This window comes from Oncorhynchus clarkii, chromosome 12 (assembly GCF_045791955.1).
Source record: "Oncorhynchus clarkii lewisi isolate Uvic-CL-2024 chromosome 12, UVic_Ocla_1.0, whole genome shotgun sequence".
NCBI lineage: Eukaryota > Metazoa > Chordata > Actinopteri > Salmoniformes > Salmonidae > Oncorhynchus > Oncorhynchus clarkii.
Genome location: NC_092158.1, coordinates 77463936 through 77479968, shown reverse-complemented (window position 1 = coordinate 77479968; position 16033 = coordinate 77463936). Strand labels below are relative to the sequence as shown.

At 43.1% G+C, this 16033-nt stretch overlaps 2 protein-coding genes and 1 pseudogene across 3 annotated transcripts; 2 read left to right on the top strand and 1 right to left on the bottom strand.

Moving 5' to 3' along the window:
• Positions 1-1062: 1062 nt before the first annotated feature.
• Positions 1063-6408, top strand: LOC139421365 (erythropoietin receptor-like). Of its 2 annotated transcripts, none has more exons than XM_071172189.1 (8): positions 1063-1384; positions 1760-1895; positions 2088-2254; positions 2357-2508; positions 2656-2812; positions 2952-3039; positions 3172-3259; positions 3428-6408. In XM_071172189.1, exons 1-8 carry the CDS (start codon positions 1135-1137, stop codon positions 4130-4132), a joined length of 1743 nt encoding a protein of 580 aa, XP_071028290.1. In that variant the 5' UTR covers positions 1063-1134; the 3' UTR covers positions 4133-6408. The 2 variants fall into 2 exon arrangements, with proteins under 2 accessions (XP_071028290.1, XP_071028289.1); XM_071172188.1 differs by having other exon boundaries at positions 1067-1384; positions 1760-1910.
• A 660-nt stretch (positions 6409-7068) lies between these two features.
• On the bottom strand, positions 7069-10055 carry LOC139422547 (uncharacterized; annotated as a pseudogene).
• A 97-nt stretch (positions 10056-10152) lies between these two features.
• On the top strand, positions 10153-15460 carry LOC139422255 (zinc finger protein 653-like). The gene is made up of 10 exons (XM_071173433.1): positions 10153-10495; positions 10728-10765; positions 10867-11178; positions 11320-11867; positions 11996-12170; positions 12331-12421; positions 12563-12674; positions 12845-12959; positions 13675-13774; positions 13995-15460. The coding sequence occupies exons 1-10, from the start codon at positions 10200-10202 to the stop codon at positions 14170-14172; spliced, it is 1965 nt and encodes a 654-aa protein (XP_071029534.1). The 5' UTR covers positions 10153-10199; the 3' UTR covers positions 14173-15460.
• Positions 15461-16033: the final 573 nt, after the last annotated feature.

Here is a 16033-nt window from a genome sequence, read left to right as displayed (position 1 = left end):
ATTAAGGGGGAACTATACTGTTGTGTCTTAATGTATATTTGTTTTGTTCCTATTTAAGGCTCTTTGTTTGATGGACAATCTTATTAGAAAAGGCATATACATTGAATGTGTTTATGAAAATAAAGACTTCATTACAAAATATAAATGCTGAGTTGTCGTTTTATTGTGCAATCCTGATGCTAAAATCGTTTAGATGATTAGAACTTGTGAAAGCACAACATCTATGCATTCAAGCGGACAAAGGCTCGAGACCCATGTTCTATGTGGTTAGGTTAGTCTTCATGGTGATACCATCTATAATTTATGGCCTTACGTCCTACCTCCCTTCCCATTTGGAATGGGGGGGGGGGGGGGGGGTTTATCTAACGACACAGAAAACCACACTGCCGTGGTCCTCCTCAACAATAAGAGGTTTCCTGGTGCCCTTTCCTGTCACCTACCAGTTACCCACATCCTTTCTGTGTCCTTTGCAGTTAATCTACTTGCAATGTTTTGTAACCTTTTTATATTTTTACATCATAGTAGTCTTACATCATATACTGGTGCCTATCAGTGATCTTCCTTAGTGCCAAATGAGAAATCCTCCGCCTGGACCCACAAGTCAAGTGATGTAAGGCCAGGCTAAATTACATTCAAATGATGTAGGGTTGGGATGAGCCTAAACGCCCCCATGCTTATCACGGGACACTACCCTTTGCAATACAGATAACGCAGGTCGAGCTCAAAAACATGGGTGTAGGTCAGAGATAAGAGACCGTTTATGCCGAGTTGTGAGTTCACTGGCTCCATGTGGGTTTTCAGTTATTAGGCCTACCCTATTACCTGTGTATGTCTGTCACGTGCCTCCTTTGTTCCTCACAATAAGGAACCTCACTTATGCATGTCGAAAAAAATACCCACTACAACTAAATGCAGTTGTCACTTAGAGTTGTGTTGTGGCCCTCAGCTTTCTCCAAGGTTCCCTGTGGTTTGGAGGGACATATTGTTCCATTGGAAGCATGTTGTAACCTTACTCTAGTCCCGCCCACAGACATGAGTGAAAATATTTTGTATGCTCCACCTCTACAGTTGGGTTTGAGTAAAAAGTAAACAGCTTGGCTTGGACACCCGCTCACACCTTATCTCCTGTGATGCATGCACAACTGTGTTGCACTATCCATAGTATCTCGGAGACAGACTGTCACGAAGCGAGATGGAGAAAACAGACGTTTGGAGCTGGTTGCCTACCAGTTATGCAGTACAACAGAACGCCTAGGCCGCTTTGTTCTCAGAGGAGACAAAAAGATGACAAACAATAACCTGAATAAGCTGTTGGTATTTTGTGTATTATTTTGCGCTCAGAAAACGTCCATCGTGCATGGTGCACAAGCTTTGGAAACTAAAGGTAGGACACATTTTCCCAAATAGCCTACTTGTTTTCTTCACCTTCTGTAACACAAGTGTTTACAATTACAACGCTGATTTTCAATCATGTTTTATTTTGTATTTCAACATAATAGGTTTGATGTTTTAGATTTGGGTTAAGATAGATACAGGTTATCAATTGTCAAAAGTTTTTGTGTTTCCTTGCACAATTTGGTCAATTTAATAGCTGTTAAAAATAGTTATAATAATAACTTAATCATCAATAGTTATTCCTCTGGAGCTGTTTGGAGACTTACTTTAAGTCTTCACCTGTGTTTACTAAATTGTTCAAACCAATAATGCCCCAACACACATTTTCCTTGTGGACTAAGACTTCCCTCCCTTGTCCACACAGTGGCTCTGCTGCTCCACGCTGAGCCAGAGAATCCAAAGTGCTTTGCTGAAGGGATGTCAGACCTCACCTGCTTCTGGGAGGAGGATGAGGAAAGGACTGGCTCTGCTGACCAATACTCATTCATATACACATACCAGTACGTCATGATCAGGCAAAGCGTTCAGTTAATAATTGCTGCTACGTGTACCATATCCTCTCACCCTGTCTTGGTAGAGGGTAGCTACTTGCTATGAACATGTGTTTTGAAGAATGATCACCTCAATTTTCCATTTAGCTTAGAAACTTGATACAAAGTGTAAACAATCCAAATGTCTCTCCTCCTCTGCAGGAATGAGAACAGCAGTGAGTGTTCCGTAACTGCCCTACCAGCAGCAGGTGGCAAGAGGCTGTATTTTTGCAGGTTGTCCCAGACTCAATTATTTGTGCCCCTTGACATCCGGGTGTTTCGGGACGACCTGCTGATCCACAACCGCAGTCTCTTCATTGAAGCTGTCTGTGAGTTATAGAGTTTTGGTTGTGGGTGACATTTGGGAACTATTCCATTAGTTTTTTCTCAGGATTTAGGAATTACATTTTCTTTTCATGTCTGTGTGTCAGTCCTGTTAGACCCGCCTGCCAATCTGACATTGACGAGTACAGGGATGCAGGGGCAGCTGAAGGCCAGCTGGCTGCCTCCCTCTCTCAAGTACATGGGTGACAGCATGATGTACGAGGTCAGCTACGCCATGGCAGGGAGCCACATTGGAAAGGTATGAACAACACACACTCATATCAGAGGTAGAAGATTGTTACCAGACAAGAGAAACGTTTGAAGTTCTTGTGAATAATGGTGCCGTTCCTTTCCTGGCCTTCGGCAGAGATGTGTCAATGACAATGCATTATCATCTCGTCTTCAGGTGGAGGAGGTGCAAGCCAGCTCTGAGCTCATCTTGCGTGGTCTGCAGTCAGGCACTAAGTACAAGGTGCGCATTCGTGTCAAACTGGACGGCATCAGCTACAGCGGCTACTGGAGCGCCTGGACTGACCCGGTACTGATGGAAACAATGCCTGGTGGTAAGCTTCAAACATTCACACGGTCACCAAAATAATGTGCTTGTCTTGTGAGCTAAACATCTTTGTTCTATTTGTGAGGGATCCCTCCCTTGGATTTCATCCCTGGTGTAACCTTGTTGATGTGTTATCTTATTTGCAGACTTGGACCCTCTCATCGTGTCCCTGAGTCTCATCATCTCTCTCGTCCTCACCCTGCTGTCTCTCCTTGTGCTCATGTCTCATCGCAGGTCAGTTACCATAAACAACAAGTTTCCAATGTTCTTAGTCTACCACTGTAACTACACTCTTTAGTGATCTCCTTTGTAGAGACATCCTCAGTGGTGTATTTATGGAATAAGGCTGTACAATATTGTCCTCAGGTTCCTGTTGAAGAAGATCTGGCCAATCATTCCCACCCCTGAAAGCAAGTTCCAAGGCCTCTTTAAGGTTTATGGCGGTGACTTTCAGGTGAGACAAATAAATCAAGTATTATTCTTCGTATCCTTGGAATATGAAACTCGGTATGAAGTACCCTGTGCAGTGCTTATCTATATCCTTTGTGTGTATCGTAGTCTGTTCATCTTGACTCAATATTAGTGCAAACTCCTGAACCTCTCTCATTTGGTTTGTCAATAGGAGTGGTTGGGCCACAGCACTGGAGGCTTATGGTTGAGGTCAACCTACTTCTACTCCGAGGAATTCCCTGTGCCACTAGAGGTGCTCTCAGAGGTTAGCCTTGGTCCCGCCTTACCCAGCTCCGCTTTGCCGCCCAAGGCCTCAGAGGCACTTGGTGAGGAGGAGGATGAAGACAAGAAGCTAAAGAGGGTGGATCCTGCATTGATGGAGGGGTGGAGAGAAACCCCCCAGGAGCACTGGCCGATGGACCAGCTCCGGGCTATTCATCAGCACCCTGCACCCTGGACCCAGTCTTCTCTACTGGAGTCCCATGATGCCTATGTCACCCTCAATGCTCAGAACCACAGTGTGGAGGAGCCTCTGGACGACATATTGGAAGAAACCTTGCCCCTGCAGGTTCTCTTTGCCTCTGGAAGGACATCCTCTGAATCTCGATCAGACTTGGGCTCCGTCCAACAGAGCTCAGGATCGGGCCGCCTCTCGTCCCAGTCCAGTTTTGAGTACCCAAACCACACCTGGCCGTCCAAGGGCCCCGGGTACACCTACATGGCAGTGGCCGACTCAGGCGTCTCCATGGATTACAGTCCGATGAGCTCGAATAAGATCGATGACATTGGGAAGGGAGTTATCTATACCAATGAGTACAAGAACGAGATCCCTGCACACAGAAGACCCATAGGTACGCCCATCCACTTTGCATTCTGAATTAAGGCTAAGCTATGTAGCAGGCTATGAACTGAGGCTTAAAGGTCCATTGAAGCTGAAAAACAGTTGGGATGTTTGGCCAAGGCTTCTACACGGACTCCATCTTCTTGTCAGTGGAATGTAAAAAGCCAGGGTGTAGGCTACTCTCATAACTATGAGATAACAGACAAAGCAACATTTAAGCTCAAAGGCTTTGGTGAGGAAAAGTCAAACGTATCCCTGATAAGGATTTCATACTTCTTTGGATGTCACATGCTCATTCTCACAATATCCCGTCAATCAGAAGGCAGCTGCTTGAGAAAAACATGAACAACTAAAACACTCTAAAGCTGATATTATAAAACACGTGTAATGTGTATATTCTTAAATCACTGGATCTTGTAGGTCAATTTATAAGGTTATTTTCTATATTTTTATTGGAATAACTAGATAATGTTGACACTTATATTGTGTTTGTCTATTGTGTATTGTACAAGAGTATCACTAAGATGTAGCCATGGTCTTAACATGGAGCTCCTGCGAGAATGAAGAGGTACTGTAGGATGTGCAGGAATGTGTTTAGGCAATGTGTCACATTTCAGGATGATGCTATTGTACACCTTTTGCTTGCAATGCTTAGATCAACAAAGGTTGTAAAAGTCATGATGGTTCCAGTGTATGAATGTGTGTATATCTGTCTAATTGTCACCTCATTGAATCTTACATATTATCATACATTTTGAGAGGCCATAATTGCTGAAACTGTAAATAATTCAAATGTTATTTTTTTTGGTTTAAATAAACACCAGTTTGTTGAAAATGTAGGTAATTCCTCCCACCCAACAAACAAAAATTGTGATTTGGCTAAATGCATGGGTAGATTGAAAAAAGCTTGTCACATTTTAAGTTGTCCATTGGTAAAAAATACAGTTGTATATATAGGCACATGTGAATATGACAATTCAATGTGGTAGGGTCGGCATACTCAACTCTGACCCTACAAGGTCCGGAGCCTGCTGGTTTTCTGTTCTACCTGATAATTAATTGCACACACCTGGAGTCACAGGTCTAAATCAGTCCCTGACTAGAGGCGAACAATGAAAACGGAGTTGAACTGGCTTCGAGGTCCAGAGTTTAGTTTGAGGGTGGTAGAGTATCGCAATATTCTTTCCATGGCAAAACTATAACAAAGCAGATTAAACTCTTTGGTCCTTTAAAAGCCTGCTATATGTAAAATATTATGCGCTATAGCTTGGAAAATAAATAAACGTGGATGACAACAAAATGATTTGTTTCCAACATTAGGGCGGTTTTCCTAAAGAAGTTAAATCTGCTTCGTGTTTTGTTTCTTTGCCAAGATAGTGGTATCGTCCCGTTCCTTAGAATGTGGACAGTAGTTGAGTAGCCTGGGCATTGGGGAAAAGGGTATTGGACGTCATAACAAGTGAAGTTCACAACTTTCCTTATATGACTGACCTAGATCTTCGCATAATGAGATGAGGTTCTGATCTGTCCAGATAAGATGAGGAGCACAATCCCCTCACAGAGCACAGGTATAGAACATAGCCTAGTAAATAAGGGGAAATCTTTTAAAAACAACCCATGTGAAAATTTGTTTAGAATAAAGGCTCCAATCAAAAATGTTTTGTTTATTTTTAGTTTACTAACATTTGGAATATCAATTAGTTCCTAATTTGTCTATCTTTAAACCCTTTGCTTTTCAGTTATTTTTTGTGTTCATTTCTAAACAAACTGGTGAATGTTTCCTGACTTTTTCATTACATGTTATGATAATACTGTGATGATTACCTATATGAAACTTCTGACAACCTATCATTTCTGTAACTCAGTTTTTTTATGGTCAACAAAAATGTCAATATAATGCCTGAAATATAACATAAATGTTAATCAATTCTGATGCGCTTCTATATTTGATATCTTCACAATATTGTTTTTTTTTGTACTAATACGATTTAAAAAAATGTATGGCATTAAAGCAAATTAAATGTTATTGGTCACATATACATATTTAGCAGATGTTATTGCGGGAGTAGCGAAATGCTTGTAAACTGTGCACCATTTGATGTACTTGTTGTCCGTTAGTTGAGAAAAATGTGGAGACGTTCTAATTGTCCCTGACAGCTAATAGCTATAGATGGTTTGGTTGTTTAGCAATAAAACCGACAGGTGCCCAACTATGTGGCAAAATCGACAGGGTTGGCTTAGATTGTTTACAACATGTACACTATATTTTGTCTCCAATGTTTATTGAAAACATAAATAAACTTGTACAATGAGCACTTGTTGTCTCAAATACATAGTTACAGTTGATGGTTAGCTAGCTAGCAAATTTTTGCCATATTAGCATAGACATGACATCAGTCAAAACAAGACATGGTAAGATAAAACTAGCTGAAACAAGCCACTTAAGATTCCCCACATGGCAGTTTCTTGTCATTGTTGCTAGCTATCTGGCCACCCAGAATGACAACAACATACCGCCTTCTGCCCCATTGAAGCGTGCGCATCGTTTTCGTGACGTTCTCTGCTATCCCGTCTATAGCATCAGCCTAATCTTCCCTCTACAAATGATCTTAGAAAGCACCACAGGCACAACGGTTAGACAGAAAAGTAATGTAAAGGGGAGTTGAATGGTTGAATGTGAAGTCACATTGTGTAGGAGAGAAGACAACAGGGCAAGGGAGGAGAACAGACTAAAAATATATTGTGCCAAAGCAGTCAGGAACGGTATGATTCAGTCGGAGGAGTGGTTTAATTCACACAAAAACTTTGCTGAAAACTTTTTGTAAACACTAGTGAAAACCATTTGTGCATTGGAAAAAAACTGTTCCCCTTGCATCTCAGTCTTTAGGAATGCGATTGTTTGATATAAGTATATACTTTTTTTGCATGTCTTTTATTTCTTCCTCGTCCACTGTGAAGTCATTTAATAGATTTCAAACCATTGTAAACTCCATTGAGCGATTGGGGCAAATGACCAGTCGCCATTCCCGTGCCAGACTTGAGTCATCCTCATCCTTAGCAATAGGGTCTTCTGTGATCCCAGCACCAGAGAGGTAAACATGCCACGTGTCCTGTGGTCCTGCTACAGCAGGGGCAGAGTTCCAGTCCTGGTCCAAGGTACACCTAACCTGAAAGTAGCGGTCTAACACTGAGAGGACAGGGTCTGAGGAGTCCCAACCAGCATGCCCTTCCCTCTCGGACTGGAACGAGGCTATGACCCGACGGGGCCAGACTAGCGGCTCTCTCTTCCAAGGTCTGTGAGAGAAATGCAGCCGTGTCATACAGCAGAGCAGAGATGTGTGCAGCAGAGGACTGTTCCGCCAGCTGAAGGCCACCACTCACCCCAGGCCCGCGCAGGTAGCCCTCCAGTCAGTCAAACGATGATCAGCGACGGAGGGGCAGCAGAGGACTGTTCCGCCTGCTGAAGGCCACCACTCACCCCAGGCCCGCGCAGGTAGCCCTCCAGTCCGTCCACAATGATCAGCGACGGAGGGGCAGCAGAGGACTGTTCCGCCTGCTGAAGGCCACCACTCACCCCAGGCCCGCGCAGGTAGCCCTCCAGTCCGTCCACGATGATCAGCGACGGAGGGGCAGCAGATCCAGAGGCTGATTCATGTAAAGAGGCAACGTCCTGAAGCTAACTTGATTTTCTGCAATAAAGTCATGACAATAATCAGAACTGTTTGCTTAGGAATTTTCAGGAAAACATTTTCTCCCTCTGATTTTTAGGGAGAACTTGGCAGTGGGCCCATCAGGCATGTTTTGTGCTGATAAGTGATGCACATCTCTGTGACTGATTAGGGGTACTTAGAGTGGGCTCTCTTATCTGCTTAGGAGGCAGGATAGTGAGAAGAGATAAGCATCCTTCATTGGGCCTACCTCACAAACAAAGTACATACAAATGTATAATTGACTTGCTGCATTTTCCAATTGAACATGACACAAAATAAAAGTGCTTGATGTCATAAGACATTGTTAGGTCAGTGGGCTGACCAATGATTTCAATAGGGAGTGTGGTGCTGTGTGTTATGTTCTGTCATGTTTATCAAGGTAGTGCCAAAAAACACAGCTGCTGGACGAAACTAGATAGGTAGTTTTTATTTATTTATTTATTTCACCTTTATTTAACCAGGTAGGCAAGTTGAGAACAAGTTCTCATTTACAATTGCGACCTGGCCAAGATAAAGCAAAGCAGTTCGACACATACAACGACACAGAGTTAATACAGTAGAAACAAGTCTATATACGATGTGAGCAAATGAGGTGAGATAAGGGAGGTAAAGGCAAAAAAAGGCCATGGTGGCAAAGTAAATACAATATAGCAAGTAAAACACTGGAATGGTAGATTTGCAGTAGATGAATGTGCAAAGTAGAAATAAAAATAATGGGGTGCAAAGGAGCAAAATAAAAAAAAAAATAAATACAGTAGGGAAAGAGGTAGTTGTTTGGGCTAAATTATAGGTGGGCTATGTACAGGTGCAGTAATCTGTGAGCTGCTCTGACAGCTGGTGCTTAAAGCTAGTGAGGGAGATAAGTGTTTCCAGTTTCAGAGATTTTTGTAGTTCGTTCCAGTCATTGGCAGCAGAGAACTGGAAGGAGAGGCGGCCAAAGAAAGAATTGGTTTTGGGGGTGACCAGAGAGATATACCTGCTGGAGCGCGTGCTACAGGTGGGTGATGCTATGGTGACCAGCGAGCTGAGATAAGGGGGGACTTTACCTAGCAGGGTCTTGTAGATGACCTGGAGCCAGTGGTTTGGTGACGAGTATGAAGCGAGGGCCAGCCAACGAGAGCGTACAGGTCGCAATGGTGGGTAGTATATGTGGCTTTGGTGACAAAACGGATGGCCCTGTGATAGACTGCATCCAATTTGTTGAGTAGGGTGTTGGAGGCTATTTTGTAAATGACATCGCCGAAGTCGGGGATTGGTAGGATGGTCAGTTTTACAATGGTATGTTTGGTAGCATGAGTGAAGGATGCTCTGTTGCGAAATAGGAAGCCAATTCTAGATTTAACTTTGGATTGGAGATGTTTGATGTGGGTCTGGAAGGAGAGTTTACAGTCTAACCAGACACCTAGGTATTTGTAGTTGTCCACGTATTCTAAGTCAGAGCCGTCCAGAGTAGTGATGTTGGACAGGTGGGCAGGTGCAGGCAGCGATCGGTTGAAGAGCATGCATTTAGTTTTACTTGTATTTAAGAGCAATTGGAGGCCACGGAAGGAGAGTTGTATGGCATTGAAGCTTGCCTGGAGGGTTGTTAACACAGTGTCCAAAGACGGGCCAGAAGTATACAGAATGGTGTCGTCTGCGTAGAGGTGGATCAGAGACTCACCAGCAGCAAGAGCGACATCATTGATGTATACAGAGAAGAGAGTCGGTCCAAGAATTGAACCCTGTGGCACCCCCATAGAGACTGCCAGAGGTCCGGACAACAGACCCTCCGACACACTGAACTCTATCAGAGAAGTAGTTGGTGAACCAGGCGAGGCAATAATTTGAGAAACCAAGGCTGTCGAGTCTGCCGATGAGGATGTGGTGATTGACATGGTCGAAAGCCTTGGCCAGATCAATGAATACGGCTGCACAGTAATGTTTCTTATCGATGGCGGTTAAGATATCGTTTAGGACCTTGAGCGTGGCTGAGGTGCACCCATGACCAGCTCTAAAACCAGATTGCATAGCAGAGAGGGTATGGTGAGATTCGAAATGGTCGGCCTAGTAGTATGTGAATAGCTAATTACCTTCAAATTGTCGGAGCTCAGGTTGGACATGGATTCTTGCAATGATCCTGGAAGGCTCTGGAAGGCAACTAATGGTTGATGCTACAGTCTCCGACCACCAAGGCACTGCATTTTGAAATCCTTCGTTTTTCCATTGTGTTGGTTAAATATCCTAAAGACAAGGGTCAAAATATCGGCCATATCTTTCTTTAGCTATATATCTACATGTATGAACTTGGTTTATCGTTGATAAAACGTTCTGCTCAATGCATATTGTGCAAGTGGTGTCACTTCCTGTAAGACAACTTCCGCTAGGAATGACAACAACAGACAGCTGTTGTCAAGATGGCGGATGGCTATGGAGGAGAGGAGGGTCCCCTGGACGCTGAAGAAGCCGGGGATCAAATTAAATCAATTTCGAGGCGTTGTAGAGGCCGTCCCAGGCTCACGGATTCTGACCGAGCACAAAGACGCCTCGAGTCCCGCAAGAAGTATGATGTTAGGCGAGTTTATCTTGGAGAATCTCACAAGGTTTGGAGTGAGCTTCGTCGGCGAACGAGTTTGAGTGACGCTGGACTTGCCGAGTACCTAATCTTGCTCAACTCCACGTACGGGGAGATATACCGGCAAAAATACGGAGGGTAAGTTTACGAATAATACATAAAATCAGAATATCAAACTAGCTAGTAACTAATATTGTTTAGCTAGTTTATCCCCTCTCTTGTCATCTGTTAAATGTGAGTCCTTTCCCCAGGCCACCTCCTTCAATCAATTGGGTTAGCTAGCTCGGGCTATCAACTCAATAGTGCTTAACGTTAACACAGTATCCTCATGCAATAACGTCACTGTCATATTTATATTCCTGGCCGCTAGGAAGACAACCCCAGAAGTATGTACAAAACTGAAAATAGGTAAGACAAAACACCACATTTGATCCATTTACCCATAAAGAAAAGTAGCCCTACATGAGGGATTGATACATTTGTCACTGGTGATACTTATTTTCTTACAGGGAAAAATGAGAGAGTGTCTAGCCTTTGTAGCATGGTGACCTGGTACCAGGATCACTCCCAGACCTGCCCACATGAACCGCAGCTCAGAGCTCTGGAACCCCAACCTGGATTCTCCACCTCTGCTATCTGGCAGTGTGATGCTGACCATTCATTTGTGCAGCACCTCTCCTCGCCACCAAGAGGGGCCAGTGAGCTTGAGATGGAGACAGAGATGGAGGAGGAAGTTGACAGGGACACAAGGACAGAGGAAACTGGAGGAATCATGACCAGGTGGAGGAGGAGAGAGACAGATGCCCACAGACAGCTCACTGGTAAGAGATACAGTACATTCAGATACTAAGTTGGCTTTTAATTGTTCTGGGTCACATGTAATTGTATGGGAACCACTGATTTGACAAACCAGGTAACCTGTATTTAAATGCATCTGTATTCTGTACCCTTGTCTTTCCTAGATGCAGGAGGGGATTTGGAAGTGTCCGGAGCCCCGGTGACTATGGATCAGGTGGAGGAGGCCACGGCTCTCAGCCAGCTCCCAGGGATGGAGGCCCCATCCAGGGACACTCCACTGATGGAGCATCTCTCTGAGAATCAGTCTGTCTGGGAGATGGAGGCGGTGATGGAGGCAGGCAGACAGCAAGCCCAGGAGTCTGACGAGGAGGAGACAGGTTACAATGCTGTAGGGGAGGACATCAACCCAGAGGAGGAGGCTGAAGACCTGAGAAGAGACAGGGGAGATGAAGGAGTGGGTACATCACAAGATGGCTACGAGTGTGTTGTAGTGACTGCATCCTTAACTGACAGACTGGACAAAGCCGATGAGGAGGACACCACACAGACATTGGGTGACACAGTTGGTGTAGACACTCAGACCAACCTCCATCCAGTCCCAGCCTCTATGCAGGTGCCTGGGCAAGGGGAGCTATTTGATTCTCAGACACTACAGACTGTGGGGACCACCTGTGAGATACCAAACCAGCGAGGAACTCTGGACGGTTCTCAGGTTTAAATTTTTCTTTTAAAAATACTCATTAGTAATTTGTCTTGGAATTTTATCACAATCAAGCACTGCCTTTATATAGTAATATTAACATGTAGCCTATCCTATGTCCCTCTCCCTGTCGTTTGTAGCTGATCATCATCACTGGCCCCAGCTATGAGGCTTTGGCATCCGAGGGCATCCAGCTCAACATGGGGGGTGGAGACGTGGAGGAGGTCACCTGCACTGTCATAGAGGGCGTGGCTTACAACCAAATGTGCCAGTCAGTGGCAGACTTTAAGACAACAGAGGAAGACTCCATCACAGGTACTGCTGGCACAGTATTTTAGCCTTTGCTTACGCCGACAGACAATGCATTAGAATATGCTGTAATTGTTGTATATGTTGATTTAAAGGATACTGACATTGACAAAAATCAATGATGAATAGCTTGCTATTCCAATGGTTTGAGATATTTTTCTCTCAGGCCTCAGTGACAAGGAGCTGCTCCAGCCCAGTATTGAGTCTCATGGCTTGGAGCCGACCTGTGAGAGGGAGCTACAGAGGGGCCTAAGCAGGTGAGTGGCCAGCATGCAGAATTATGGGGATCACATCTGTAGAGACAAACTTATATGGACATGCCATTTTCATTCCCATCTTGACTTCCTCAGAGCACTTCTGTAGACGAACCACGGGCATCACTCCCTTTTCTATTTCAGATGTAGAAGGAGCAGACGAGGTCCTGTCATCGAGGCAGACGGAATGCTCAAGATGTTCCACTGTCCGTATGAAGGCTGTAGTCAAGTCTATGTAGCCATCAGCAGCTTTCAGGTAAATAGGCCCTTTTAGGCACTCTACACTTCAGCTTTTGCCTTGATTTGGAACACCTTGACCTTGTAGTGCCATCAAGTTACGAATAAAGAAAATAGAAATGCACACATGTTGCTGTAACTACCATTTCATGCTGTGATTCATAATATGTTTTTTATGTTCCCATGCAGAACCATGTGAATCTGGTTCACAGGAAGGGGAGGACCAAGGTGTGCCCCCACCCCGGCTGTGGCAAGAAGTTCTATCTGTCAAACCACCTGCATCGCCACATGATCATCCACTCAGGTGGGCACAAACAACTCTAAATCTGGGCTATACTGATAAACTGTACATTGGCGCATGAGCTAGTAGTAATGTATTCATATGTATCCTGCCATGACGTCTACTGTATAATGCAGCTTTGAATGTCAACCTGTCTCTAAAGCTAATGGTTTTGACCGCATGGAACTTGACTGGGTGATGCTTCACAATCGCCTCGCATCTAACCGTGCTGCCTGTGAAATAATTGCTGACCTGATTGTAAAATCTCCAAACATTACACTGGTCTGTAGAATTACCAAATACAATGGCTGTTAAATACACAGACTGATTTAAGTAATATTGTCTAATGGGGATTCTGAATCACTTCCAAATAAAATCTAATTGTTGAGAGCCCCAATCAGCAGAGAGGCTAAATGAGTTGTGAGCTGTCCTGGCGACTCAACATTACAAGCATCTGAATTCTGCGCAACCCCAACCCCAACTAACTTTGTCCTCTCATTTTTCAACTAAGTTTGTCACAGATGCCGCACCCCCGCACATTGACTCGGTACCGGTACCACCTTTATATAGTCTCGTTATTGTTTATTTTGTAAATATTTTCTTAACTCAATTTCTTGAACTGCATTGTTGGTTAAGGGCTTGTAAGTAAGTATTTCACTGTAAGGTCTACTACACCTGTTGTATTCTGCTCATGTGACAAATAAAATGTGATATACATTTGTCATCAAACTTTGTGTAGGAGTCCGAGACTTCATCTGTGAAACGTGTGGGAAATCGTTCAAAAGGAAGAATCACTTGGAGGTTCACCGGCGCACGCACACAGGAGAGACGCCCCTTCAGTGAGTGAAACACTTTGATCACTCAAGTTTTTACTCCCAGACGGTTTATTTCATTTTCTCTAAACATTTCATATTTTGGTTTTGTACAATAAATGCAATTTTGTCTCACAAACAGAAATGACTACATTGCACTCCTAAAAACACTTTCTGCTGATTTGAATCATCTTACATTTTTCCCCTTCATCTCTTGTCTCCCTCCACTCCTCTACCTTTTCTGCAGGTGTGAGATCTGTGGGTACCAGTGTCGCCAGCGAGCATCTCTCAACTGGCACATGAAGAAACACACCCCCGAGGCCCACTACAACTTCACCTGCGAACACTGTGGCAAGAGGTTTGAAAAGCTTGACAGTGTTAAGTTCCACAAGTTAAAAAGCCACCCAGACAAACAGGCAACATAAGACGCAGTGTTGCTGGAATGTGCACTAAATATCAACTGGTCAGGGTCAGACCAGAAAGGGACTGAATCTGTTGACACAAAGAACAAGAGAAGAAGAGTGCCCATAGAGGCGGGTATGCCTTTTTGGGGAAAGAGCAGCTCTTTTGAATGAACACTCTAAGGACATTGCTTAGACTCGCTCACTATAACGGACTTTAGACCCTGCTCTCAAAGCTGTGCTGGACACAGCCTTTTTAGAGCTCACAGAGACAGCCTAGCTGTTGATATAGTACATTTCAGCACAGTTGTTTACATAATGTGCTGTATGCCTCTAAACCATACTGTCTATAACATATTATTAACATATCCATAGATTATTTTTTATTCACTTTTATACACTTGTCATCCACAGTTGTAATGTACTTGTTGGAAAAAAAGTATGTTCTTTTTGTTAATGCTTGTGTTCTCATGTCAATACATGTACATGAACTGATGCCTGCTGGTAAAATGCCAAAACTAACATAACTTACATATTCATGGGGAAATGATAATTACATCTTGAGTAGTAATTGTAACGATGTGCATATGGATGTAAAGGACATGTCAATGGATTCAGAAAGAAGAGTTGTATTGTCACACAAGTGGGCTGCCTACATTGAAATAGAGAATTGGTCATTTTTGTCGTTGACCTGACCAAGGAGTAGTCTTTTTGTGTGAAAGTCTTGCATCATCTTTCAGGTCTGTCTGTTGTGCTGTGTGTCTATGAACAGAGTGATGTTGTCTTGTGGTTCTAAAATGGCAAATGTAGTTTTTGAAAACCTTTTTTTTGTAAAGTTCCAAAGCAGAATCGCTAATTTATAGTTATGTTCTTTTCCTGTATCACTGAAATTATCTATGTGAATATGACCTAAATAGATTATGTACATATTTCTGGAAGATACATTTGTTTGAGACAAATGTAAAATAAAAAAAGGAGTACTGTATTGGAGTTTGGGATTGTCTGATGTGGCAAGGAAATGCATAATGTGAGCGTTGTCACACTGACACAAGGAACTGCCAAACACATATTTTCAGTGCATGGTGGGATGAATGTAAGACACATCAGGTATGTCACCAATGGCTAGTATGACAAATGTTCTAAATAATTTCATTGATGATGAGTAAGTCAAGGTACTTGAATGCTAATGCTCTAACCTGATATAAATGGTCATTAGACTTGAGCTAAAATCATATACTCACCACAATACTGTATGAAAGTATCTGTCCAGTGTTTCCATATTTCTATTAAATATGACCTATAGGGTAATTCATTACAATATAAGTGAAATAGTTTTACTTCCAGTTTATTTTAAGTATGTTAAAAAGCAGCTTTTCTGTGTTGGAATGACATCATCCTCTGAGGAACTACAAGCATTTTTGAAACGGTCTGTTTGAGATACAGGTTTGAGGTGGGTTTTATTCAAGTGTTTTTTCCCCCTCCAATTAATGCTTTGGCCACAAGAGTATAGGATGAGTCAACAATGTAATTTGGGTATGAGTTAACAGAATATTAACTTTTACAAGTTAGATTTTCAATGGACTGTTACTTTAAGGTTAATGTTGAAAAATAGATAGGCAGTGAAATGGTCAATTCACAGAAGCTTGCGACTCCATAAGGTTCTGTTTCAACAGGCACTGTTTCAACTGGTAGGATACTGTTTGATTGCTTATCATCGAAGGTGGTGAATTGAAAAATAAAAGTTAATCTTGTTATTATACATTTATTACAATTTACCTCCTCCAAATTCCTCCATCACTGTCACTCTGGGTATTTTTAAAGCTCAACTCAGATTCCTGCATGATTGTGAAAGTCTACTTTTCATTAGAGGCTGTCATGGGAAGAT

Bases quoted from the DNA above. Each gene is read 5' to 3' on its own strand.
- LOC139421365 (XM_071172188.1), top strand. From the start codon at position 1,135: ATGCACAACTGTGTTGCACTATCCATAGTATCTCGGAGACAGACTGTC. The intron at 1,385-1,759 runs GTAGGACACATT...TTGTCCACACAG, and splicing joins ACAAGCTTTGGAAACTAAAG to TGGCTCTGCTGCTCCACGCT. The intron at 2,813-2,951 runs GTAAGCTTCAAA...TCTTATTTGCAG, and splicing joins GATGGAAACAATGCCTGGTG to ACTTGGACCCTCTCATCGTG.
- LOC139422255 (XM_071173433.1), top strand. From the start codon at position 10,200: ATGGCGGATGGCTATGGAGGAGAGGAGGGTCCCCTGGACGCTGAAGAA. The intron at 12,171-12,330 runs GTACTGCTGGCA...TTTTTCTCTCAG, and splicing joins AGAGGAAGACTCCATCACAG to GCCTCAGTGACAAGGAGCTG. The intron at 12,675-12,844 runs GTAAATAGGCCC...GTTCCCATGCAG, and splicing joins TAGCCATCAGCAGCTTTCAG to AACCATGTGAATCTGGTTCA.